The 27,767-nt window shown below is 42.4% G+C and overlaps 1 protein-coding gene across 1 annotated transcript; it reads right to left on the bottom strand.

Moving 5' to 3' along the window:
- Positions 1 to 669: 669 nt before the first annotated feature.
- On the bottom strand, positions 670 to 24,967 carry ACE2 (angiotensin converting enzyme 2). Its single transcript, XM_060002083.2, has 11 exons — positions 24,801 to 24,967; positions 21,977 to 22,203; positions 19,314 to 19,458; positions 16,785 to 16,883; positions 12,650 to 12,772; positions 12,066 to 12,238; positions 10,793 to 10,851; positions 7,649 to 7,749; positions 6,098 to 6,214; positions 4,008 to 4,202; positions 670 to 1,681 (listed from the first exon to the last, which is right to left on the bottom strand). The coding sequence occupies exons 1-11, from the start codon at positions 24,902 to 24,904 to the stop codon at positions 1,573 to 1,575; spliced, it is 1,452 nt and encodes a 483-aa protein (XP_059858066.2). The 5' UTR covers positions 24,905 to 24,967; the 3' UTR covers positions 670 to 1,572.
- Between the last annotated feature and the right edge of the window lie 2,800 nt (positions 24,968 to 27,767).

Below are 27,767 nucleotides of genomic sequence, written 5' to 3'. Positions count from 1 at the left end.
TAATATCCTGAGCCGTATCCTTGAGCTGTTTTGCAGATACTAAAACCCCCACCAGGTGGAAGAACTTAACTGCATCCTGACCACAAGTAGACCCCAGACTGGTTAAAACCAGAAGGTCGATGATGCTGACTCCAGAAATACCACCCAATTACCTCACCACCAATCAATGAGAAGAATGTCCACAAGCTGATCAGGTCCCCTACGCCCCTCACCCCTAATGTTGCCTTTAGAAGCCCTTCCCTAAGAGCCATCCGGAAATTCGGGTCTTTTGAGCAGGAGCTGCTAGTTCTCCTTACTTGACAAAGTTACTCTAACAGTATGCTGGTCACTGCGTAAAGTGAATTGATGGGTAGAGTTTGGATATTTCCACCTATTTAATCCATTTTAAATCAGTTTTCAGGTGTGTATTGGATGCTGTGCTCAGAACTGGGCTGGGGGCTCTGAGATATATAAAAGCATTACCAGGTTTGGTTCCTAACCTGATGGTGTAGACGCTCTAACACAACTCTTTTTCGACTGATTTTATAATTGATTTATACAAGAAATATAAAGCAACTGAAGGCATTGGGATACATTCCAAGACATATGGGAGGTCAAGAGTCCTGGACAGTCAGATGGCAACTTTGTCCCTGGAAGTGAAAAGCAGACTGAAGCCACAGAAACCCGAGCACAGAGCACACATAAGACCACACGAGTGTGTAAATCGAGTATTTACTGAGTGTCTGCTTCGTGCTCAGCACTACTCAGACATTGTGGGCAAATACAAAAGATTTAAGAGATTGGGAGCCCACTTCAGAGGGTGGCATTCAGTTGGGATCTCCATGCACTCCACGGTTAGAGAGCAGCGGAAGCGAGTTTCTATCACGGGTGCTCCGGAGGGGGGTTCACAGAGGCCCCTGGGGCTAGTTTGATGTTGTCAGAAGATGGTGATCAGGCAGCTTGGAAGTGAGAAGGCTGTGTCCTCCAATGGCTCTCTGGATTCTTCTCTCTTCTGTAGCCCTGTCACCCTGAAGAAGGCATGTTCCAGTCCAATCATCACTGGGGGAAATCACTAGAGTACTTAGATCAAGTTAATGTGAAGAGAGCATGACATCCTTTACACTTGAATTCAATCCAAGTGAACAGTGTGTGCTGTTCTCCATCCCTGCAGCTCCGTGTGTTCACAGGCACCGTCTTTAAGAGTGATCCACCCAGGTTCCACACCAGAGCCCAACACCTGCTCCTGCCACGTCTCCTTTCTTTTCAACTCCAGCAACACAACGGACATTTCCATTTCTATTACCCCTGAACAGCGTGTGAGGCAAAAGACAAACTTTCTCTATTCTCTTAGAGAAACATAGAAACACCTCTTTCAGGAAACAGAAAAGTCAAATCCCGAGGCAGAAACAAATACTAAAGGCGATGCAAGCGAAGATGCCCTCTCCTCAGGCATGTCTTCTTTGGACAACTTTTCCTGAACAGAGACACAGCTTTGACATTTAATGACATCCTTATAATCTCCTATGTTCTGTACTGTGAAATTAACATTTACATACAATAAGATCACCTCAAGAGGAAATAAAAGAGATTTTTCTAAAACGAAGTCTGAACATCATCACTATTTTGGAATCCTGGATTATTTTCTCCTTTACTCAAGCCCACGGAGCCATAAGGATTTTCTTCACTGCGTGCTTGATTTTTCCTGTTAAATAAAGTGAAGTCACCTTAATATTGTGATGTTAGAATGACACGGCCTTCCTTGGACTCCACTGGGCCCAGGCATCTTTTTTGTCTCAGCATCTAATCACCTGTATTCATTTGCATACCAGTCCCCTCTCAATGGACCATAGGCACCCAGAGCGCATCGGATTCACTTCTTTAGGCCCATGATTGGTCGGCACGACGGCTGGCAGAGCACAGGAGATTGGTTAGGGTATAAGCTCTGGAGTCAGAGAGCAGAGGCCTCCGTGCCTCAGTTTGCCTATTTGGCAAATGATGGCAATCATGTGAAGTCAATGAAATAATGCTGGCAGAGTACTCACGGTACTTGGCATGTAATCCTCAATAAATATTGACCATTATTATTATTTTTAGGAACTCAGTGATCATTCAGCCAATCACTTCACTTTAAAAAGCTTCCCCACTAAATTATTAACTTCCAAAGTATAAAGATCAGGGTAGGCCTGCTTTGTAGTACAATAACCAGCTTTAGAAACCAAGCATATATCCTCATGTGTTACTGACTAGCCGTGCAAACTTGAGAAAGTTTCTTGGCCTCTCTGAATCTCAGTTTTATATATACATGAAGATAATTACGTATTTACATCATACAGTCACTGAGAACACTAATGTAAGAAATACATGAGCACGGTTGACAGTCTTATTTTTGTACCTTCTATTAACATAGTGTGTAGCATGAAGGAGGGGCTTCCAAATAAGTTCTTTAGTGAATTAACTTTGGAATAGCGTCTCATGTGCAAGTTTTTAGTATGTAGAGGAGTGCTTGTTAAACTGTAATGTGTGTCCAAGTCTGCAGGTCTTACTAAAACAAAGATTCTGCTTCATTGGGTCTCCAAAAAACTGATCGTTTTTCAGAAATACTCATAGACTTAGAAAACAAACTTATGATTACCAAAGAGGAAAGGGCAGGGAGGGATAAATTAGGAGATTGTGATTAACATATATACACCACTGTATATAAAACAGATAATCGGGCTTCCCTGGTGGCGCAGTGGTTGAGAGTCCGCCTGCCGATGCAGGGGACACGGGTTCGTGCCCCGGTCCGGGAAGATCCCACATGCCGCGGAGCGGCTGGGCCCGTGAGCCATGGCCGCTGAGCCTGCGCGTCCGGAGCCTGTGCTCCGCAACGGGAGAGGCCACAACAGTGAGAGGCCCGCGAACGGCAAAAAAACAAAACAACAACAAAAAAACCCAGATAATCAACAAGGACCTACTGTATAACACAGGGAACTCTATACTCTGTAATAACCTATGTGGGAAAAGAATCTGAAAAAGAAGAGATATATGTATAACTAAATCACTTTGCTGTACACCTAAAACTAACAGAACATTGTAAATCGACTATAATATAAAATAAAAATTTTTAAAAAGCCGATCGTTTTTGTTGGCTTTGGGAAGGGAACTTGGAAGCAAAGAGTGACAGAAGACTCTGTGTATCCTTTTGTACTTAAAAAATTTTAACTATATGAATGTATTCTAGTAAATGCCTATTTTAAAAAATGAAGTTACTTGGGAGAATAATATAGTGAAGAAAATTGAGCAAAATAGACTAGTGCATGTCAAAGTTGAAGAACATGTTTAAACAGCCAAAAGTGTGCAAAGAGTTTTGTAAGGTGCTATAAAATATGATTAACTTCAATTATATAAGCCCAACAAACGTAAATGACGTCTCAAGGTCAGAAAACAAATCTAGTGGCAGGGCAAGACTATACATCAGGTCTCTGGTGATTTAAATCCTCCATGAACTTGGATCTTCAACTCAAGAACAAATTAGAGGGTGCCTGACCCATCAACTGAGGGAACAGTAGGGCGTCTGTGCTATCAGAGGAGGGATGAAGAGGACTCGAGTGTAGCAGTTTGGAGCAAATCTCAGAGCTCATTCTCGAATGATTTCACAGTTCAAATCCATCACTAATCCAGCCTCTAAGGTCAGTTCTAGACCGAGGAGGACTCATCAGTAAGGATAACGCCCTGAGCCCACTCACTCCTGCTGGGCTTGGAGTGCCTCTTAGCGGTGGGGGCAATGATGCTGTGGGCCAGGCTGGAGTTTACCAGGGCACACCAGCCAACTCCAGGCTGGACATGTCCTGTATGGTGGGGCTTTGCTAGGGAGGCAAAGTGCTGATGAAATCTGGTAAATTTCTAGGGGATGCATAAGAATATGTAGCTGCGAAATTGTCCAAATAAGGAATTGGCTTGTACAACCTACCACTCACCGCAAAATTTCCAGTTAGTTTTCCCTAAACCTTTCTGTTTTAGGATAGATAAGTCTAAGAAAGGTCACTTACTTTCTTCGATCTCTGATGCCAGTGAAGATGAGCACAACAATACCAATCACTACCACTCCCATCACGACCCCAAAGATAATCAGCCATACGGTGACAGGTGGCTCGTAAGGGGGTGCCAGCGTCGGCTGAACCCCCAGAAACTCCAGGCTGCTGTCATCCAGGCGGAAAGCATCATTGATACGGCCCCGGGACATCCTATTCCCAAAAGCAAAACACTTAGGCAAAAGAAAACTGTGTGCAATTATTGACTCCCTACATCATTGTTCCCAAACGGATTTGATAAGGCTTATCCTAAAAATGTATACCTAAAAAAGCAATGAAATCAAAGTAAATAACCAGGTTCAGTGAAAGATTTGAGTTTTGACAATTATACATCCTTCCTATCTTGTAACCTAGATTAGGCTTGGAAACAGCTCCATTGGAAAATTAGGCTGCAAGTGTGGAAACGTGCAAATGGTTGGCATTTGTTCATTCGTGACTACTGCGTTGTAAAGGCAAAGTTGGCATGTTTGGTAAGAATTTCCCTTCTGTCAGGGTATGTCTACAATGATGTTATATCAAATAACGGAAAAGGACAACTGCATCCACCTCTTCTACAAATGAAACAGTCCCTCTACACAAGTCTTGACAGTTGTATTTTACAAATGAAAGGTGTTGACATCCAAAATTATCACTAAAAGGCAGCACTGGGGAGGAATACAGGGAAGGAGGCTTTGCCAAAAAAAAGGTGAAGATTATTTTTAAAACAAAAAACAGTGAAATGTTCAATATTCTAGATTGAAAACCAAAGTGTCTGGCATCACATCCTCCTGCCCTTGGGTATAGGGCAGGTCAGGAGGAGGTCAGAGTCCACCCAGAGAGAGAGAGAGAGAGAGAGAGAGAGAGAGAGAGAGAGAGAGAGAGGTCAAAGCAGCATTAGGCATGTCACCCCTGGCAACCTCTGTCTGAGAGTCTGGGCATTCTGGAAACAGGAAGTTTGAGGACCCCTGTAGCTTGCAGGAGGGCGGGGCTCCTTCATGATGATCTCAGCTGGCGCTTTTCCCCAGGACAAGTCACGCGGAGGCAGCCAGTGAGTCTCTGGGCGTGCTCCGGTTGTAAACCCCACTAAACCAGATTTTCTAGGCCCACTCTGCCCAGCAAGTCTTGTTTCTGCTTCCGAAGATGAACAGCAGCTCAAGAGTGCCACCTAGTGAGCACTTCCTGTAGCAGTGAGTAGCTGAAGCCTCTTTTTTTTTTTTAATGACAAGGGTAAACACCTACATCTCTCCATTATTCACTATTGCTGTTTTGGGAAACAGCTGAGGCAAACTGGGAAAACTGTCCCTTCTGAACACTCACCACCAATAGCAAGTCCCTCTTTTGGAATGGAGGCTAACCAGTGTCTAAGGAATCCTATCCTTGCCTACCTTGTTTCGGACTTTGGTTAGTTAAATGGATCCTACATCAAAGTCCCTACAGCAAATGATGGCGACACCTGCCCATGTGCCCTCTGCTCTTACCATTTTCCGGGTGTGCTGGCCAGGCTTCCCTCAGCCAGTATCTGCTGCCTTTTCCCAAGAGCATTCTCAGGCCACAAGATTCGGCCCTGCCTGCAGGCCAGCAATGCTGGGAAGTTAGTCTCCCCTGTAAGCAGTTCTCAACCAGTGACTGATGGGAGGTGGTGAATAAATACCCCAGCTCTGATGGGACAATTGAGGGGCATATTCTACGCCGTCTCCCAGAATTCCCAGCAGAATGGAGCTCTAGCTGCCCACAGTGGTAACCTGCTCATAACGTGTCCTTTATTACCTTCCTTCCATCCTGTCTCCTGTCCACATTCCTCCATCCGTGTTTCTTGAGGTCACCTCCCAAATAAACGACTTACACTCAAATCCTTGTCTAAGGACCTGTATCTGGATAAACCCAATTAAGACAATCCCCTTGCTATGAGATTCTGGAATTAAAACCCAAGTTTTTAAGATGAGGAAAAACATGTAAATGACTCAGAAGAGTGCCTGGCACTGTATAAGCACACCAAATATGCGTTACTGTTGCTGCTGCATTGGGGAACCCCCTGCCCTGCTATCATGCATTAGAAAGTGAAGTATCACCTGATGGCCTCTTCAACTTCAGTTCTAGGAATGATGTCAGACATATTTTTAGGTGAAGTGACAAAGAAGTTGAAGGAGATTCTTGGCTTCAAGTCACTCACCCACACGTCCTTCTCCCTGTGGAGAAACAAAAGAAACATCTTCCCTGGTGGCACAGAGGACACTGTAAAGAGAATGAAAACTTCTCCTGCTGGTGAAAAGGAGATGGGGGGAGGATCACAGGGTAAAGTAGGGAGACGTGGGGCAGGGCCCGTCATGGAAGGATGTAATTGTCCCAACAAGCTTAACAGGGCCCAAAGCACATGAACTCAACTGCATAAGGTGTGGCAGCAAGTCTTGGCGCTGTTAGTTCTGCCACCGTATAAGAACAACAGTTTGGGGTTTTTTTCCAATCATAGAAAAATTTCAAACTGAAAGCAGTAGCAGAATCAGCAAGGAATCGTTGGTGACCCAGACTCGTGCTAAACAACATGGCAGGCAGCAATGGCCCTGTTCCATGGACAGAGGTGGTGCGTTGATATCTTCGAACCTTGCCCCTCCCAGCAAAAACCGTCATGTTACCCCCACCGTGAGGGTGATGAGCGGGGTTGACAGTACGATGTGACAAGACTCTGCTCTCACAGCTGCCAGACTGATCCTAATAAAACCCAAGGCAGATCACAGGGCTCAGAGCCTTCCTCGCCCGGAAGGAAAGCCAGTGGCCTTAGAACAGCTTGGGAGGCACACACGAACTTTCTTCTCGCCTCCCCACCCCCCCGGCCCAGTCCCACCATGACCACATCTCCCACTGGTCTTCTATTAGCTCACTGTGCTCCAGCCACACTAGCCTCCTGGCTGCTCCTTCAACAGGTGAAGGATATTTGTCCCTCGGGATCTTTCCACTTGCTATTTTCCCAGCTGAAACATTTCCCCACAGTCTGCACCTGTGACTCTCTTTCCTGTTTCAGCTATTTGCTCAAATATTAACAAGGCTTTCTCTGACCATTTTAGTTAAAATTGAACCCTACACACACACACACACACACACACACACACACACACACACACACACGCACACCCCAGCACTCCCTAGCTCCTTTCCTGTTGAATTTTTCTCCCTAGCACTTATCACCATCGAATTCTACTACTTACATATTTACATATTTTGTTGACTGTCTATAACACACACACACACAAAACAGATACATTAGAATATAAGCTCATGAATGAAAGCAGAGATTTCTGCCTTTTTTTTTTCAGTGCTGAGGGTGGATGAGAGCATTTGGGGAAAAGAAGGGGAGAGGAAAAGAGGAGAGAGGAGGGAAGGGGGTGGAAAGGGAAGAGAGAGGCGAGGAGAGGGCCATTTAATAATAACAGTGCTCTTGTCACCTACGAGTCAAATAAGTCACAATCATCCCTAAATAGACTGGCCCAAATTCCAGGAGATCAAAGAGATTTAAAAGTTATTAGGAGGTTTTTCTTAATTTCATTTGAATAAAAGTTGAAGCATAATATTTTCTTAGACCCAAGAGTAAGGGAAATACTGATTGACAGCACAGCAAATCAACTCACCCAAAAGGAATGGTCTTGTTTCTGACTTTTGAAAAATACTCTCTCATGGCGTACGCAACAGATGACCGGAACAAGTACATTTCATTGTCATTCCATTCATACTGCAAATTCAAAACAAAAACATTGCTCAGTAGAGATCGTGGGGTACATTAAAACCTGATATTCTAAAAGCTTTTTTTTTTGGTCGCACCGTGCATCTTGTGGGATCTTGTGGGATCTGAGCTCCCCGACCAGGGAGTGAATCCACGCCCTTGGCAGTAAGAGCACCAAGTCCTAACCACTGGACCGCCAGGGATTTCCCCACAAGCGTTATTTTTAAATTGTCTAATATGCCAAAGATTCTTGCTCTCCGTGATGTCAGTAACCTCTAACTTGAGTGTGCATCAGCATCACCTGGAGGGCTTGTTAAACCACTGAATCCTGGGCCTGAGCCTCAGAGTTTCTAATTCAGAAGGTCTGGGAGGAGACCCAAGAAATCGCATCTCTAACAAGCTCCCAGATGGTGGGAGCTGGTCCCGCTGCCACGCTTTAAAAACCATGGCGTTCACTGGCCCTTTTAATTTAGTTTGATGCAAGCTGAAATAAACACCCGGAGGGAAGGTTTATAGATGGGAGTCATGTGAGCCATTGGTTTTGGTTAAAATGTCCATATACTGTAAACAAATATGCTGAGTTTTTACTATTTTTATAGTAAATTCTTGGATATGTGTAAGTGTAACAAAAAGAAGAAACTTGAGGTTCAAAGGAAAAAAATTTTTTTTGTAAACAAGGTAATTTGTTCTTGTGTTTCAGTGCTAAACCAATGGCTTGTGTATTTGCATCGTCCAGGAAAAACCTGTTGAAAGAGAAAAAAGCGTTCACTCTTTCCTCCAGTAGATGGCAGTAGAGATCATGAATAGCACGAAGTTTGCATCTCTCCCCCTTCTAGGAAAAACAATTACGAGATGATCATACTAAGTGAAGCAAGCCAGACAGAGAAAGACAAATATCATATGATATCGCTTATATGTGGAATCTAAAAGGATGATACAAATCAACTTATCTACAAAACAAAAACAGACTCACAGACGTAGAAAACAAACTTATGGTTACCAAAGGGGAAGTGGGGGAGGGATAAATTAGGAGATTGGGATTAACATACACACACTACTATATATAAAATAGATAACCAACAAGGACCTACTGTATAGCACAGGGAACTTTACTCAATATTTTGTAATAACCTATATGGGAAAAGAATCTGAAAAAAAAAATGTGTATATGTATAACTGATTCACTTTGCTGTTCACCTGAAACTAACACATTGTAAATCAACTATACTTCAATTTTTAAAAATGTAATTACATTTTCAGAAGTAAATCTAAAATTTTAGCTGTTTAAAGAAAAGATTTCATTGTAAAGCAACTATACTCCAATAAAAATTAATTTAAAAAATAAATAAAATAAATTTTAAAAAGGATTTCAAAGGGTTGCTACATTGACCCCAGCTTGATATCACACAGCTGTTGGAAAAAGTTGCTTTAATAGTAATAATGATATTATTAATATTATTACTAATATTCTGGTTACTATTTCTATATTCAAAAAAAGCAAAGGCCAAGTTCTCAAATTAGTGTCAAAGATCCAGGTGGACTTTGCCATGAAATAGCTTGAACTGGGCAGTTATTCTGGCTAAAAGTATGGTTCTGGTCTCATCAAAGCAGCCTCTCGCTCAGTGAATAGGCCTCAGAACGTTACACCATCAACCTCTCTGAAGACTACCGATCCCTCACTGCATGGAAAGAGAACATGGGGACACATGTCAAGAAAAAAGAAGATAATTGAAAAGGATCCTGACCTACCAGATACTTTAAATTAAAATAATTAAATTTCATTAGTCCAAGGAAGAGCTAATAAAAATATGACAGAAAGAGAAATGATCCCAGAGATACTCAATGATTGTTAAGAAATAGGAACTTGAACTTTTAGAGTTTGGGAAGTGATGCACTTCCATTTTTATTATTTCTTTCTTAAACGTTCCTTTTTTACTCCTACTATGTTATTTATGTTTAAACGTCTTACTTATCTATGAAAGTTACACTACAACTACTGTGGAACCTTGGACAATATTTAACTTACCAGGAAAAGTAAGGGGGTAGAAATGCCATCTTTGGGTCTATCCAGTGCAAAGAACAATTTTCTGTAGCACCCTGGACTGTTTTACCCAATAGTGTCAGGCTGCCCTCTAATCCTGCAAAGCCTGCAGGATGCCACAAGCCCACCCACGCCTTTGATCCCCATCTGCCTGGGGCGACCCTCTCCTCTCCTCTTTCCCAATCAAAGCCACTACTGCTTCAAACTGGATAACCTGAGACAGGTGTTTAGGAGAAAGGAATAGCTGATCAAAGTAATTCACATGAAGGTGTAAGTAATCTGATTTTCTGTAAAACATTCTGTTGTCCTGAAATGCATCTCTACATCAGTGGTTCTCAAACCGTGCCGTAATCAGTCACCTGGGGAGCTTTGATGACTTGATGCCACACCACAGAGCAATTAAGTCAGAATCTCTGGGAGTGGGATTCAAGCACTGATATGTTTCAAAAATCCCAAATGACTCCAGTGTGCAGCTACGTTTGAGAAACTGTGTTCTAAATCAGAGCTTCCCAGTCTTTATTGTGTCTACAGACCCACTGGGGGGCTTGTTAAAATGCAGATTCCGATTAAGCAGGTCCAGGGCTGAGGTCTAAGATTAAAACAAGCTTCCAGGATATAGATGACTGACTAAGACAAAACAACGCAAAACTGCCTACAGTGCTTCTAAGAACAAAAATCTCTCAAAATATAACCATGTCCTCTTCCTCAAATACAAGTAATGGTGATTAGAGTGAATTGGGAGGGTGGGTATTTGATACTTAACATTGGATGTTTTCTCATTGATCTTCATAACACCTTCAAAGTCACAAGGAAAGAGGAGGCATAGCCAATCCAATAGGGAATGAATGTGTTACTAAAAAAACAAACAACCCAAAAGCCAAAGGGCAGAATCTAGAGCTTTTTAAGAGAACCATGTGTCCTCTCATCTTTAGACCACACTGGAATGGGCTTGTTGTGCCCTATTTAAGGGAACACATTGAAAGTCATAGACGCACTGTGTAGAATACTCACAGCTTTTTCTCCAAGAGCTGATTTGAGGCTTATCCTCACTTTGATGCTTTGGTTAGAATCTGATTAAAGAGAAATAACAGACTGTTGTTACAGATGACACATTGACCATGTGTGTTTATTTCCTTCCTCTCCCAAGATCCCACTAAAGTGATAGTAAAGGAAGTTTTTAAGGTATCAACACAATTTTGGAAAATGAGAAGTTATGGAGGAGTGGTAAGTGCTTTTGCAAGGGTCAGGAAGCCATGCCCTAATGTGTACACAGAGGCAGCACAGACCCCCAAAGTCCCACAGAATCCCGGAGAGCCTTGGGATTCAGGTACAGTAGCGGGTGGGAAAAAGATACTGGACGGAAAACAAGGGGAATGAAACTCAAGGTCTGGTTAAAGACACTTTGGGGAACAGTTGGTGTTCCTACCCCATGAGCTCTTGCTTAGAAAGTCACTTGGAGGCTGTGCAGCAAAACAAGAGGTAATTCACGAAAGAAGATATGGCATCCAGGAAGCAGTGGATTCAACCCAGGACAGCAGCAAAGGGATGACTCAGGATGAAAACTGTGGTCCACATTGAGACAGGAGGACTCTAAGTGGGAGTTCTTTAGGAAAAAATGAGACTGAAAAGAATAGATATGTTGGAATAGTTGAAAAAGATGAATGTGACGTACATAGCAAATTAGGCATACAAAAAAAATGAGGCAATAGAAACTCCAGGACAAACAAAAAACCACATAAGAAAGGATATAAAATAGTATATTACTTGGTTCTGCAAGCAAAATGATGCAAATATTGATAATTTCTCTATGAAAAATTATGTTAAACCTAATTGGGAGAATGAGAAAAGGAGGCAGACGAGTAGGCAGAAGTGCATGCCTAAAAGTGAGTGACAGGGGAATGACAATATAAACAAATTGTTTAAAAATATGAAAGTAACTGCCAGAAAGGAGAGGCAATAGCATTAAAATTGTTAAAAGTATTTGTCTTTGACGAGCCGGATTCGAATACAGTGGGTTGGAGACCGTTAGACTCTTTTAAATATGGGGCTAGTAAAGCAGACTTGAAAAAGAGAGAGAGAGGTAGTTTTCACTGTGCCAGGTACATAGTAGCTGCTCAACAAATGTGTCTCCTCCCAGATAAAATGGCAGCTACCACCGTAGTACAGGGGCTAAGTAGAGGGAGAACATATTCAGCTGTGTCCCAGTCCCATGAGACTGGGGCCAGAGAGGACTAGGGGAAGCAGAAAGTGGGCAGTTAGAAATGTGTCAACTCAATGTACTCACATGGAGTCCAGTCTGTTCTCCATCCCACAAATGAATTCCTGTTCTGGCCTTTCAGCCAGGTCAACAACGGCTCAAAGTAGTTGAGCAGTGGTTTTACGTCCATAGTCTTTACTCCCACAATACGTTCCAATGCTGAGGTCCAGGGTTCTGATTTTCCAAGGTGCAGCATTTGGCTACAAGAAAAAAGGGGAGGGTGGGTTCAGAGCCTTTTGAGGGATTCCAGATGTACATCTACTTACATGTACAATCTATACTTTCTCCTCTTTGGCTTGACTAAGTTTGCTCCTGGCAAATAAGAAAAGAAGCCATGTTAACAGATGTATTCATCCTTCAATCTCTCTTCCCCTCCAGTTACTACAAAAAGAGCTCTGTAGTTATGACATGGAGAGAGGAGGTGGCCTGTCCAGCCATCACATGGTCCAGGTTCCTGTGTGACCACGAAACAAACATTTAATTTGTGGATGAGAACATTTTGAGGCCCCCAATTTTCTTTTTAGAGCAAAGAAATCAAATTCAAACCTAGGCGTGGAAATGAGTAACATTAAACAGGAATGAGAGGGTCAATATTTTGAAGCATCTCTTACAGCAGCCTCTGCCCAGCTTCGGTGGAATTCGAGATATCACATTTGTACAGGGGACCTTCATGTTTAGCTGTTTGACAAAGGGCTTCATGAAACTGGAATTGATAAATGGTCCTTGTGTAATATCTGTAAAAGAGATAAAGAAAAGAAGTTGTCCTGTGTTTAGTTTCTGTGCTAGAATCAAAGATTGGGGCATGTATTTAAATGTTGAAGCCCTAGTCACCAAAGAAGTACCAGTTAAACCTCTTTTCCCTCCAGAAAGACCCAAACATGAACCCTACAGACTCATCATACTTGCATTCATGTATCAGCTGACAAAAAGGCAGTATTATTTTGTTAAATGTTAGCTCACATTTGTATTGTGTTTTACAGATTTATAGCCCTTTCACATAAATGATGCCAATCGATACTTACGGCAGATCAACAGTATTATTTCCACTTTACAAATAAAGAAACTGAGGCTCAGGGCTTAGCTGGTGGTCCAGTGGCTAAGGGTCTGTGCTCCCAATGCACGGGGCTCAGGTTCGATCCCTGGTCAGGGAACTAGATCCCACATGCCGCAACTAAGAGTTCACATGCCGTAACTAAAGATCCCACATGCCACAACTAAAGAACCCACATGCCACAACTAAGACCCGGAGCAACCAAATAAGTAAATAAAAAAGAAAGAAAGAAACTGAGACTCAACAAATTCAAGATCTGGAGCTAAGAGGGGAAGAACATAGGTCTTAGGGCTTCAAGTTAAAAATGCTCTATTACAGATATTAGTCGGCCTGCCAGTTCAAGATGGCAGAGTAGAAGGACGTGTGCTCACTCCCTCTTGCGAGAGCACCGGAATCACAACTAACTGCTGAACAATCATGGACAGGAAGACACTGGAACTCACCAGAAAAGATACCCCACATCCGAAGACAAAGGAGAAGCCATAATGAGACAGTAGGAGGGGCGCAATCACAATAAAATCAAATCCTGTAACTGCTGAGTCGGTGACTCACAAACTGGAGAACACTTATACCACAGAAGTCCATCCACTGGAGTGAAGGTTCTGAGCCACACATCAGTCTTCCCAACCTGGGGCCCTGGTAACGGGAGGAGGAATTCCTAGAGAATCAGACTTTGAAGGCTAGCGGGATTTTGACAGGACTGGGGGAAACAGAGACTCCACTCTTGGAGGGCACACACAAAGTAGTGTGCACATCAGGACCCAGGGGAAGGAGCAGTGACCCCACAGGAGACTGAACCAGACCTACCTGCTAGTATTGGAGGGTCTCCTGCAGAGGCAGGGGGTGGCTGTGGCTCAGCGTGAGGACAAGGACACTGGCAGCAGAAGTTCTGGGAAGTACTGCTTGGCGTAAGTCCTCCCAGAGGCTGCCATTAGCCCCACCAAAGAGCCCAGGTAGGCTCCAGTGTTGGGTCGCCTCAGGCCAAACCAACAAGGAGGGAACCCAGCCCCACCCATCACCAGACAAGCAGATTAAAGTTTTACTGAGCTCTGCCCACCAGAGCAACAGCCAGCTCTACCCACCACCAGTCCCTCCCATCAGGAAACTTGCACAAGCCTCTTAGATAGCCTCATCCACCAGAGGGCAGACAGCAGAAGCAAGAAGAACGACAATCCTGCAGCCTGTGGAACAAAAACCACATTCACAGAAAGACAGACAAGATGAAAAGGCAGAGGGCTATGTACCAGATGAAGGAACAAGATAAAACCCCAGAAAAACAACTAAATGAAGTGGGATAGGCAACCTACCAGAAAAAGAATTCAGAATAATGATAGTGAAGATGATCCAGGACCTTGGAAAAAGAATGGAGGCAAAGATCGAGAAGATGCAAGGAATGTTTAACAAAGACCTAGAAGAATTAAAGAACAAACAAACAGATAAACAATACAATAAATAAAATGAAAAATACACTAGAAGGAACCAATAGTAGAATAACTGAGGCAAAAGAATGGATAAGTGACCTGGAAGACAGAATGGTGGAATTCACTGCCATGGAACAGAATAAATAAAAAAGAATGAAAAGAAATGAAGACAGCCTAAGAGACCTCTGGGACAACATTAAATGCAACAACACTTGCATTATAGAGGTCCCAGAAGGAGAAGAGAGAGAGAAAGGACCCGAAAAAATATTTGAAGAGATTATAGTCGAAAGCTTCCCTAACATGGGAAAGGAAATAGCCACCCAAGTCCAGGAAGAGCAGAGAGTCCCAGGCAGGATAAACCCAAGGAGAAACGTGCCGAGACAATAGTAATCAAAATTGACAAAAATTAAAGACAAACAAAAATTATTAAAAGCAACAAGGGAAAAATGACATACGTTTTTCCCTTGACAAGGGAACTCCCATAAGTTTAACAGCTGATTTCTCAACAGAAAATCTACAAGCCAGAAGGGAGTGGCATAATATATTTAAAGTGATGAAAGGGAAGAACCTACAACTAAGATTATTCTACTTGGCAATGATCTGATTCAGATTTGATGGAGAAATCAAAAGCTTTACAGACAAGCAAAAGCTAAGAGAATTCAGCACCACCAAACCAGCTCTACAACAAATGCTAAAGGAACTTCTCTAAGTGGGAAACACAGGAGAAGAAAAGGACCTACAAAAGCAAACCCAAAACACTTAAGAAAATGGTCATAGGAACATACATGTCGATAATTACCTTAAATGTGAATGGATTAAATGCTCCAACCAAAAGACACAGGCTTGCTGAATGGATACAAAAACAAGACCCATATATATGCTGTCTACAAGAGACCCACTTCAGACCTAGGGACACATTCAGACTGAAAGTGAGGGGATGGAAAAAGATATTCCATGCAAATGGAAATCAAAAGAAAGCTGGAGTAGCAATACTCATATCAGATAAAATAGACTTTAAAATAAAGAATGTTACAAGACACAAGGAAGGACACTACATTGATGATCAAGGGATCAATCCAAGAAAAAGATATAACAATTATAAATATATATGCACCCAACATAGGAGCACCTCAATACATAAGGCAACTGCTAACAGCTATAAAAGAGGAAATCGACAGTAACACAATAATAGTGGGGGACTTTAATACCTCACTTACACCAATGGACAGATCATCCAAGATGAAAATAAATAAGGAAACACAAGCTTTAAATAACACAATAGACCAGATAGATTTGATATTTATAGGACATTCCATCCAAAAACAGCAGATTACACTTTCTTCTCGTGTGCATGGAACATCCTCCAGGATACGTCACATCTTGGGTCACAAATCAAGCCTCAGTAAATTTAAGAAAATTGAAATCATATCAAGCATCTTTTCTGACCACAACGCTATGAGATTAGAAATGAATTAAAGGGAAAAAAACGTAAAAAACACAAATACATGGAGGCTAAACAATACGTTACTAAATAACCAAGAGATCACTGAGGAAATCAAAGAAGAAATCAAAAAATACCTAGGGACAAATGACGATGAAAACACAACGACCCAAAACCTATGGGATGCAGCAAAAGCAGTTCTAAGAAGGAAGTTTATAGCTATACAAGCCTACCTCAAGAAACAAGAAAAATCTCAAATAAACAACCTAACCTTACACCTAAAGCAATTAGAGAAAGAAGAACCAAAACCCCCCAAAGTTAGCAGAAGGAAAGAAATCATAAAGATCAGAGCAGAAATAAATGAAATAGAAACAAAGAAAACAATAGCAAAGATCAATAAAACTAAAAGCTGGTTCTTTGAGAAGATAAACAAAATTGATGTGTATAAAATGGGTGACTAATAAGAACCTGCTGTATAAAAAAATAAAATAAAATTCAAAAATTTAAAAAAACCCATACTAGTCACTCAAAATAAATAAATAAATAAATAAAAATACTCCATTACAATCACCCTGCACTCTGTCAGTAACAAGAAGACAAACAAAAATATATTTCTATTTCTCCCAAGGATACTATAAATTCCCTGATGGTGGGAGAAAAGATCTCATGTAAGTTTTATTTAACTCAATACATCATGTTGAGTTAAATCGAATTGAAACTGATCATCTATTTTGAGGATCTAAGGGGGAGGTGAATGGAGATAGAAAAAGAAATTAAAGTTGTCACTCTGTCCACAAATCCTAGAAGTGAAATAGAAGAAAACTGTCATTTACCGGATGAATGAGTAATCTTCAGCAACATGGAACAGACACGCGGGGTCACAGTATGTTTCATCATGGGGCAGAGGCTCCACCACCCCGACTATCTCTCGCCTTTGGGGAAAAAAGAAGATACGTTAGCTCTGGGTCACTCATCGTGAGAAAGTATGGATGGTGTCATTAGTGCAGTGTCATCAGCCAATGGCGTTTCTACTGAAATTAGTTGTCAGGTGAAATTGAAACAGTGTAAAGAATTACAGAATAAAGTGCATCGTGTAGTCATCTCTTTATTTTTTAGATTCAGCCAGTCTACAGCATTGGAAAATAGCTGTACCTTCAAAATACTAATTTACTAAAGTGCATTGCGTGGCCAAAAACATACAGTGAAAAGTCCTAATAATTCCTCTCCGGCACTACATATTATGGGCTCCTCGTAGGCGGAATTTTCTAAAATTGAAATCTCACTGATTCTTCAAGGCTAGCTCAAATGTCCCCTCCTCTGTGAGGCCTGCCCCTGATCCCAACCACCTGCCAGCACAGTGAACCCTCCAGCTCCCTTGGCCTTCTCTAGCTCTGCCTCCTTTGCCATTTCTCTCTCCGTTTTATAATTATTCACATACAGCTCCTTCTTGCCCTGGAGACTTGCCCTAGCAGGCGGGGCTGTGTTTTGGTCATCTTTACAGTTCCAGTGTCAGACACGATGGCAATGCTAAGAAAAGACTTCACGTGGATTCACTGAATGCATAGAGTAATTAATGCATTAATGAATCCTTTTAAGGGTCTGATTCCATGTACCTTTGGAAATAAACTAAAAGGGATCAAAAATTAATTTGATCAGAAAAAAAAGGTAGGAAAACCATGTATTTGGCATTGTTTAAAGTGAATACATCCGTCCTTTCTCACTGTGGGATCATGATAGACATAATTTCAGTAATACTCAAATGCTAGCAACAGCTACTACAGATGCTGCCTCCTCCCTCCCAAGGAGGGTTTATGTCACCAGAGAGAATCTTGGCAGAAGAGTGGCACTGACTTCAACTTACGGATATGGGGCTGAATGTTACAATGGTAGATCTTCACCACAGAGAGGAAAAATAAACAAAAATAATTGACAGGAGTCTGACTAATAGATGGTAAGGAGAAGCTTTCTTTCTTTTTTTCCTTCCTTCATTCGTTCATTCATTCATTCCTTCTTTCCTAACTTCCTTCCTTCCATCTTCTTCTGTAATACTTTCATCATTTATTTCATACTTGCATGTGCCAGGCACTGTGCAAGGCACTTGGGATACGGTGAATGAGGTAGCGCTGAAACTACTGAAAGGAATCGCCCTCTGTTGCCCAAATGCAGCAGGCTCTCACTAGCTTGGAATTCTCTCCCTTCCCCTCTACATACCCCTGGTTAAATCCCACATCTTTCTCAAAGCTGTTTGGATGCCTCTCCTCATCTGACCTATCAGCCAGGGTTTTGGATCCCCCCTTGGATGCTCATGGATGCCCACATTCTCCCATCACAACCCAACACGTTGCAGTGGTTTCATTTCCTGCATTCCTCCATAGACTACAAGTTCTTTGAAGTCGAGGAGAACATCAGAAATGATCAGCATCGGATTCCCCAGTGCTTTACCTAAAATGTGGGGTAAATATTTTTGTTTCAAAGAATGGACAAAAGCAAAAATAAAAATGAATAAATTGATCACTTCCGAAATAATATCACAGTTTAATGGGTGCCTCAATACTTAAGATAGAGCATGAGAAATTATGTCACTTGACCCTGCTGGGGGTGGGGCAGAGCCAAGGAAACATTATCTGAGAAAGCTCCCAAATGGAGACTTAAAAAATAAAAAGGAGGCAGTTAATGTGGGGGGTGTGTGTGTGTGTGTGTGTGTGTGTGTGTGTGTGTGTGCGTGTGTGCGTGTGTGTGCGTGTGTGTGTGTGGTATGTGATGGCATTTCCCTAGCCTGAATACACTTCTCTCTCATTTTCACATACTTAGCCCCACATCACTAGATTTCAAGATTTAGCCACTGAAATCCCAGTTATTCTGACTAGGAAGAATTCTCTGAGAACTCCAGTGCCAGTTGTCTTAGGTGGGTTCTCACCCAAACAGACCCTGAGATCAGGCCCTGGGACGTGATCCCAGGAAACACAGGCAAAGGAGTGAGGAAGTGAGACAGGAAAAGGAAAGCAGCCCCCAAAAGGTGTGTTATCAAGCAAGTCACCACAGTGGGTAACTGGAGCCTATTCCCACTGAGGAACTCTAGGATCCCACGTAGAGCACTCACCTCAGAATTCTCCCCGCTGAGGGCGAGGGAGCTGAAGTACTTATCCACCAATTCCCATCACACATAGTCCCTCAGTCTTTTCTCCATAGGAGGGTCCTAGTGACCAGAGGAAGCCCTCAGGCAATAAAATACAGATACTGGTACTAAGTATATGATGTCTGTGTGTGTATGTGAGTATGTGGACACAGGCCAACCAAATGCTTTTAAATAAACAGCAAACTCAAGAGGAAACATTTTACTGATTGCATATTCATTGACTTACTTCATCTCCCACCACTTTTGCATCCACTGCTCTTTGGGTATTTCACCCTTAAAGACCATCCACCTCCACTTTTCTAACATGTAGGTAAACGGTAGAGTTCCAACAATAGTAAGTGCTTGTTTGAGCAGGAAGTTTATTTCTGTTGCTGAAAATAAAATGGGAAAGGATAAACATTAAGATGAGGGTGACAGCGGACGTTTTGTATTAGATAATTTCCTAACCTCAAGATATTATTCCTCAAGATATACTTACTGTAAGGATGATCACATGAGAAATATTGACAGTGGACATAATAATATGTATATATTCGTTTTCTCAGCTGAGGGATTTGGAGTAGGGTGAAGCCTTGGATAGATCAGGTTAAATAAATCTACAAGGAACCCCTAATCCTTTTTCTTTATTAGTTTCCGTTGCCTTCCTTAAGTACTTCTTATCAGAGCTAATTAGGGGTATTTTATCTACTTTCCTAGTCATACTGTTTATCTTTTTTGGTTTATTTATTTATTTATTTATTTTTGGCTGCGTTGGCTCTTCTTTGCTGCATGCAGGCTTTCTCTAGTTGCAGTGAGCGGGGGCTACTCTTCATTGCGGTGCGCGGGCTTCTCATCGCGGTGGCTTCTCTTTGCCGTGGAGCACGGGCTGTAGGCACGCAGGCTTCAGTAGTTGTGGCTCACAGGCTCCAGTAGTTGTGGCTCACGGGCTCTAGAGTGCAGGCTCAGTAGTTGTGGCACATGGGCTTCGTTGCTCTGCGGCATGTGGGACCCTCCCGGACCAGGGCTCGAACCCATGTCCCCTGCACTGGCAGGCGGATTCGCAACCACTGTGCCACCAGGGAAGCCCCACACTGTTTATTGTTGCAAGCTCCATGAAGGAAGTGACTGTCAATTCTCATTCAAGACTGTATACCTAGCCTGGTGTCTGCTACATGATGTCCTCTGTGAGTCTTTGCTAAATAAACAAATATTAAACAGATGTGGCCAAAAGCCAGTAAACCAGGGAAGGGAAAAAACAACAAAAACGAGCCTCCCTAGAGGAAACCATCCACTGGATGATCAGAAGTCCAATGTACTTTAAATTTACTGACATCTTCCTTACCTGAGTTTAAAATGCTTTAACAAATTATGTTATTTCATTTATCCTTTATTAGTGATGTAAAAAGGCAGTGGAGCTCATATCTAGTGCGTAAGTGAAGCTCACTGGAATGTAAGCAGAGGGATATTATCTACTTGGCACACCAATGTATTTAGTGTCTTTTAAAATGCTTTACACATAGTAAGGGCTCAATAAATATTTTTGGAAGAAGAAAGGAAGAGAGGGAGAAGGAGAGAGAGAGAGAGAGAGAAGGAATGAAGGACCTTATTTTGTTTAGCATCATTCACAGATCAGGGCCAGAGCCAAGGAAAGAAGCAGGAGTTTTTCAAATCAGTGGTTTAACCATGCCTAGTACTGTCTTAGTGATTCAACCATCTTTGACTGCTGTCAAGGAATATTAAAAAATGATAAAACTAATAATGGTCTGTTAATTGACTTGAGAATGATACTTTAAAATTAGGAAACAGGTGTGGTTATTGCGAACCCCCTTTCCTCTGCTGCTCCCTTCATGGGAGGATGCTGCTACTTGTCTATTACCCACTGGGTCTGTGCTCACAGTAAATTTTTCAGACATGATGATGGCTTTACACTGACCTACTCCCAGGTCCTTGTGAGATCATCAAGGTCTGGAGCCAGAAGTCGAGGCAAAGCGAATTGCCCACACAAGGATGGAGCTCATGACCTGGACCTCATCGACTAAATGTACTAGTAGGCAGAGCTGAAGTTTATGTCCCAAATTGCTAAAATGAGGGGAGAGAAATACATAGGAAAGAAGAACATATTTGGCCCTAAGTGTCCTCCTTTTACAAGAAAAAATCCTCACAGAAAAATCTGGATCTCGTCGTGTTCCATCAAGTCCAACCCATCCAAAGAGAAACAGGCTGCCTCGGGCAAAGATGCTGAAGGATGGCCTGAATCTGAGGGGATGTTACGGGGCAAATTCATGCTTCGGCCACATGAACAAAACGTTTCAGTCTCCTCCAATCTTGATATTCCACCACCTGTTCCTTAAGAACTCCCAAATTTCAAGTTACACTTTGCTTTGCATAATATTATGGGAAAAGTTATAGATTAGGGCTCTGCTTCCGGTTCTGCCATGTTGCTTCTTGACCTTGGGTTAATTATTTTCCCTCTCATGTCTTCAGTTTGCTTCCTCTGCAAAATGGTTGTTAGAATCTGTTCCAGCTCCACTGTTTTGGTTTTTACCTAGAACCAGGGGATTCAGTCAGAACTCTGACACTAATTAGCTGGGTAACCTTGGATAAGCCATTTCAGTTCTGTGGGCCTGTTTTAGCATCCTTTTAAAAAGCTTCTGTTAGATGGTTCTTAGAGTCCCAAGACCATTCACTTATTTACCTCTCTTATGCCCTTTTCAAAGATACAAAACCAGAAGCTGGCATATTATACTATATACTTAAAATTTTTTTTAACCAGTAGCAATTTCCAGTTACCCATAAATAACTTATATTTTACATGGCAAAAATTAAATATATCCTATGCATGACAATAAATACCTTTGCCCATGTCAGACTAAAGAATACCCAAAACAGGCCATGAAAACATGTCCATACCACTGTCTTCATAAAAATCAGGGGGCAGAAGACCAAGCGCTTTCAGATAGTGAGGTGTAGCTGCAGAAAGTGACATGATTTCCCCAACAGCTTCATGGAAACCTTCATTAGCTCCATTTCTGAACAGGTAGGGCTGTGTGGCATACGCCATGTCATACTGGATGTGCCCCATCTCGTGATGGGCTGTCAGGAAGTCATCCATCGTCACCTTTGTGCACATTTTGATCCTGAACAAAAATGGGCAAGATTAAAATGAATCTCATTGAATTTCATTTAATCATCACAATGGAGTTATATGGGATTTCCATAGCATTCACCTTTCCAAGACTTATTCACCAATGATTCTTGAGGACCTATCTTGTACGTCCTAGAAACTGTACTAGGTGCTCAATATAAAGTGATGGGCAGGGCTGAATCTTGTCCTCCTGATCACAGACTAACAGAAAGGAAGATAAACAGAGTCGTCTACTACAGAAACTCTGAGGCAAGTACTCTACAAGTGATCAGTAGACATGGCCTCAGGCACAACAATGAGTATATGGAGGCATAGTCTTCTGGAAGCCCCCAGGAAGGGCATAACTCAGGATGCAATGAGCAAGCTGGACCTTGATCAACATGCAGGGCTTTGCCAGGCAAATGGCAGGGAGGGACAAGAGACTGACATTCCTAGAAGCGCTCAGTGAGGATGGCTTGAGAAAAGAATGTGGCATTCAGGACACAGCCAGCAGTCTGGTACAGCCAGGACATAGTAGTAGTAGGAGAAAGGGCTAGAAATTGATATTTGGGAATCATTAGCATGTAAGTCAGGGAGTGGATGTGATGGCCCATGAAGCTGTGTAGGATGGCAAGAAAAGAGGGCCAAGGACAAAGCCCCAGGAGGTCCCAGGATGTACAGGGTGGAGAGAGGAAAAGGAGACAGAGAGAGAAGTCAAAGAAGTCCAGAAGGAATGACGATGCAGACATCAGTGAACAAGAGCACTTCAAAGACAACTCCTCAACACGGCCCCATGCTGTTGTGGCCCAATGGTATGAGGATGGCATCTGGCAATTAGGTGCCGGTCCTTTTCAACTTGGCAAGAGCAATTTCATGCAGATGAGTGTAGGGGTCATATTTCAGTAGGTTCAGTCGTCTTCCCACCACTCTGAGCACCACGTCATCCCCCTGACAAATACCCTTTAAGGACTCCCGCTGCTCAGGAACAAACTCAACCTCCTTTATACACCCCAATATGACCTCCTTCTCTAACTTGGTTTTTCTCTATACTCTTTCGGCACAATTATAAGAATAGCTATTATAGAGTTACTATCTACTGTGTGTAAGATCCTGTGCTAGGAAGCTCACATACACTTACTCATTTTTCAGCTTCACCCTAGTACTGGAGTCGGTGAGCTATGGCCTGCAGCTGGCTACCTGCTGTGATAGATCAGGCTTCACTGGGACACAGCCCTAACCATTCGTTTCTGTATTATCTATGGCTGCTTTCATGCCACAAGGGCAGAGATGAGTAGTTGCAACAGAGACCTGCAAAGCCTAAAGAAACTATTTACTATCTGACCTTTTATAGGAAAGGATTGCCAACCCCTACTCTAGCGCATGCGGCTGGGGCCCTGCCTAGATCTGCTTTACCAGAAAGATCCACCCATCTCCCAGTTGTCTGAGTCCTGGCTGTTGGCCAACAGCTGCTTCCTTCTTTAATGTTTTTGGCTAAATGGGAGGTGCCTCAACCAGGAGGTTATGTGGCCCCATACTCTGGGGCAGTCCACAGCCAATGACTGAGTAATATGGGGTACAAAGGGCCAGTCCTCTTGTCTCAAGATGTGACCAACTCTGTGGTACAAATCAGGCTCCAGAGAGCCCCGTGGGATCAGGCTGAGGCCAAGTCTCTAGCAGAGACCACCTCCTTACTTAACTCTTTCCCCTGCCCCATCCTGCTTCCCTCACTCCCCTTTGCCTGCAAGCTCTCCCTCGGTGAAACACGTGTACAAGAATCTCCATCTCAAGCCAGGGAACCCAACCTAAGACACTCACAAACCTGCCAACCGGGAATTACGATTCCACTTTATAGATAAAGAAACTGAAACCCAAGCAGGTTAAATACCTTGCCCAAGGTTGCCTATTCATTAAGTGACACAGCTGGGGTTAGAAAGCCTGTGCTCATTCTGCCATTTCACACAGACCCTCCTTCACACGCCCTTTATTCTAGCCTAACCTGCTGACTCCAGTACACAACACTGGTCCTGCCTCTCTGCATCTGATACTGCTATTCTCCCAGCCCCGTGTCCCTCCCAGCTCTGTCTGTCCAAACCCTTCTTGTCTTCCAAGCCCAACTCAAATGCCACCTGAAGAGCCCTGTCTGAGCCAAACCCCTATTCCAGGTGTGGTCACTTATCTTCCAATTCCCATGGAGTGTTCTCTGTGTTTCTCTTAATGACACATACCAGCTTATCTATTCACCTGTCCTAGTTCACTCAGAAGAGGGAAACGGAGGTGGGGATCAATGCCTGACTCACATATCCATCTTCCATAAATCTTGCACCAACCCTTTCCTAATGGGGTCACCACCATACCCATGACCATGCAACTCTAATGGGTGCATATCATCTCAGATGAAGCAAACTGTCTAAAGGTTCAAGTTAGGGCCTGCTGACAATCCCCTTTTCCTTGGAAAGCCCAGATGTGCTCTCATGGACTCCCAGCCTTCATTCAAGGAGAATTCATTCATCTCTTCTGTGCTCAGAGAAGCAGAGAAGGAATCCAAATTTATCCTCATCCCTCCATTGTCTCCCATTTTAGTATCAGCTGTGTACACATCAGCCTCACTACCTGAAGTCACCCTTCCCCAGGTCCCATGCTGTGGGGTGGCAGACCACTTTCCGGCCATCGCCTGGCTCAGTTAGCATGGAGTTATCCCAGAATCCTTGAGTCATATTAGGAAGGCCAATAGACACAAAGAACTTCTCAGCCTCCTTGAATATCCTCTTTGCATCCCAGGACTGGAAGAAAAAAAACAAAAAAAAACCCAGCATTTAATTCTAGCATTAAAATCACGGCATTCTTTCTGTTGGATGTGTACAAAGGCATAACTGTTCTGGAAGGCAATTTGGCAACATGTATGGACAGCTTTCACAGCGTTTAAACTCTTTGTCTCAGTAATCCTGTCTCTAGGGAACTAACCTAGGAAATTCTCAGAAATTAGGTCGAAGAATTATGTTTAAAATGATTTTTATTATTAATTTTCAATTGAAATAATTTGATATATTGTGTAAGTTTAAGGTGTACAACGTGTAAAATGATTTTCTTTTTTTTTTGCAGTACGCAGGCCTCTCACTGTTGTGGCCTCTCGCGTTGCGGAGCACAGGCTCCGGACGCGCAGGCTCAGCGGCCATGGCTCGGGCCCAGCCGCTTCGCGGCATGTGGGATCTTCCCGGACTGGGGACGAACCCGTGTCCCCTGCATCGACAGGCAGTCTCTCAACCACTGCGCCACCAGGGAAGCCCTAAAATGATTTTTAATAGAGGGAAAAGTGGAAACAACCACCAGAATGGTTAAATGAATAATGATGCCTTTGAGGAATGGAAAATCTAAATAAATTAGATTTATAAAGAATTTTTATTGATATTTTTAATAATTTAATAGTGAAAAAGTAAAATATATAAACCACTTATATGGTATAATCTTAATGAGAAAATACATTAAAATGTTAACAGTAGACGGGATGAGATCATGTGTGAAGTTTTTTGTCTTTATTCTTTATGTTCCAAGTATAAACACAAACGATAATGACCTTCTCTTTGCTAAAAACTGTTCAACTCAAGACAACATCCCTTGATTGATCTCCTTCGATGGGCAAGGCCCTGGCATTAGGCTCATTAGAAGACACAAACAATAAAGCAGACATGAAGTTGCGTGATTTTGGAACCAAAAAGGCCCACATGTGACCCAGCAGCCGATGGGTGGGGGGGGGCCTTGGCTTCATAGTCTGTATGGGAATCTAAACTTTCAGAATGTTCTGGAACTGGAGAGGGGCAGCAGAAGGTGTCTGAGATTCAGCAAACTCTTCTGGGAACCAGTGTCTCTGGAGCTGACCAAGACTTCTTTGGACATAAGGCCCATATCAGTCAAACTAAGTTTGTATAATTGGCAGATATTTAATGAATCACGTTTTAGTGACACAGAAAACTTCCTTTCATCTTAAAGACTAGTCAAGTTTGTTTTTTCTCCTATGTCAGCCTTGGGGATATGCAACTGGATATAACAGACACTATGGATATTTTCTTTGACCTTTAAAGGCTTAATGTCAGTCAATATTGCTATTGGTGAGTATGGCATTCTTAAGGAGAATGAACATATACTAAAACAGCGTAGACGGGCAAGCACAATTAACATCTGCTGAATGAAGAATGAATGGATAGAAAACCAGGCTGGAAATATTAGGAGTTCTCAGTTCCAACCTTAGTTGTCACTGACTGTCTTTGTGACTTTGAACAAATCATTTACCCAAGCCTCAGTTTCCTCACCTACAACATGGAACTATCACAATACCTGTCCTGGCAGTCCCATAGGTTTGTCGTAAACATAACATTAGGCGAGATGGTGGGTGTGAAAACACCGTAGATAGGCTATGGAGCTACATAAAGATGGGCCTCTGCTGCTGCTCAACTGCAAAGTGGGGCTACAACGGCTGCAGGAGTTTAGGGGCCCTTGCAGCTTCACGTTTTCATTCTGCTATGGATTTTTCCCAGGAGTATGTTACGTAGGTGAAGATGTTCATTGCATTGCTGCTTACAGATTTAAAACTGTTAACAAGCAGTGCATAAATAGCAAACCATGGTGCAACCATCTGAAGAAATTTTACACGGCCAGTAGATGTATGATTATGGCTCCTACCCAGAAATGTAGGCTATTAGCTGAATAAAGAAAAATACACAATTATAACTATAATATTATTTAATCAATGGAAGGGAACATAGAGAATTTAAACAATTATACCAAGATGGTAAAAAAAGTTTATTTAAAAACTATTTTAGACTCTTGTAATATTTTTAACAGTAATGATTTTTAATATGCAAAAATCTTCTAATGATATCCTTGTTCTACTATTCACAGAGATTACTGACTACTTAGCAATGACTAACTTTATTTTTTTTTAACTTTATATTTTTTTAACATCTTTATTGGAGTATAATTGCTTTACAATGTTGAATTCGTTTCTGCTGTATAACAAAGTGAATCAGCTATACATATACATATATCCCCATATCCCCTCCCTCTTGTCTCCCTCCCTCCCATCCTCCCTATCCCACGGCTCTAGGTGGACACAAAGCACCGAGCTGATCTCCCTGTGCTATGCGGCTGCTGCCCACTAGCTATCTATTTTACATTTGGTAGTGTATACATGTCCATGCCTCTCTCTCACTTCATCCCAGCTTACCCTTCCCCCTCCCCATGTCTGCAAGCCCATTCTCTACATCTGCGTCTTTATCCCTGTCCTGCCTCTAGGTTCCTCAGAACCATTTTTTTTTTTTAGATTCCATATATATGTGTTAGCTTACCGTATTTGTTTTTCTCTTTCTGACTTACTTCACTCTGTATAACAGACTCTAGGTCCGTCGCAATGACTAACTTTAGAAAGAGTTATGGCAACCAGTTGATAATTCCACATCTTATTGCTTAATGGAAAACTCAGGTCATCTCTACTTTTAATATCTCTCAGCAAGATCAATACCATACTTATTGAAGGTACTTGATGTCACTGACATTGTAAACTACTTTTCCATGAAAAGACAGCTA

This window comes from Delphinus delphis, chromosome X (genome assembly GCF_949987515.2).
Source record: "Delphinus delphis chromosome X, mDelDel1.2, whole genome shotgun sequence".
NCBI lineage: Eukaryota > Metazoa > Chordata > Mammalia > Artiodactyla > Delphinidae > Delphinus > Delphinus delphis.
Note: the sequence above shows the minus strand (reverse complement) of the source record. Positions and strands in the feature narration are given on the sequence as shown.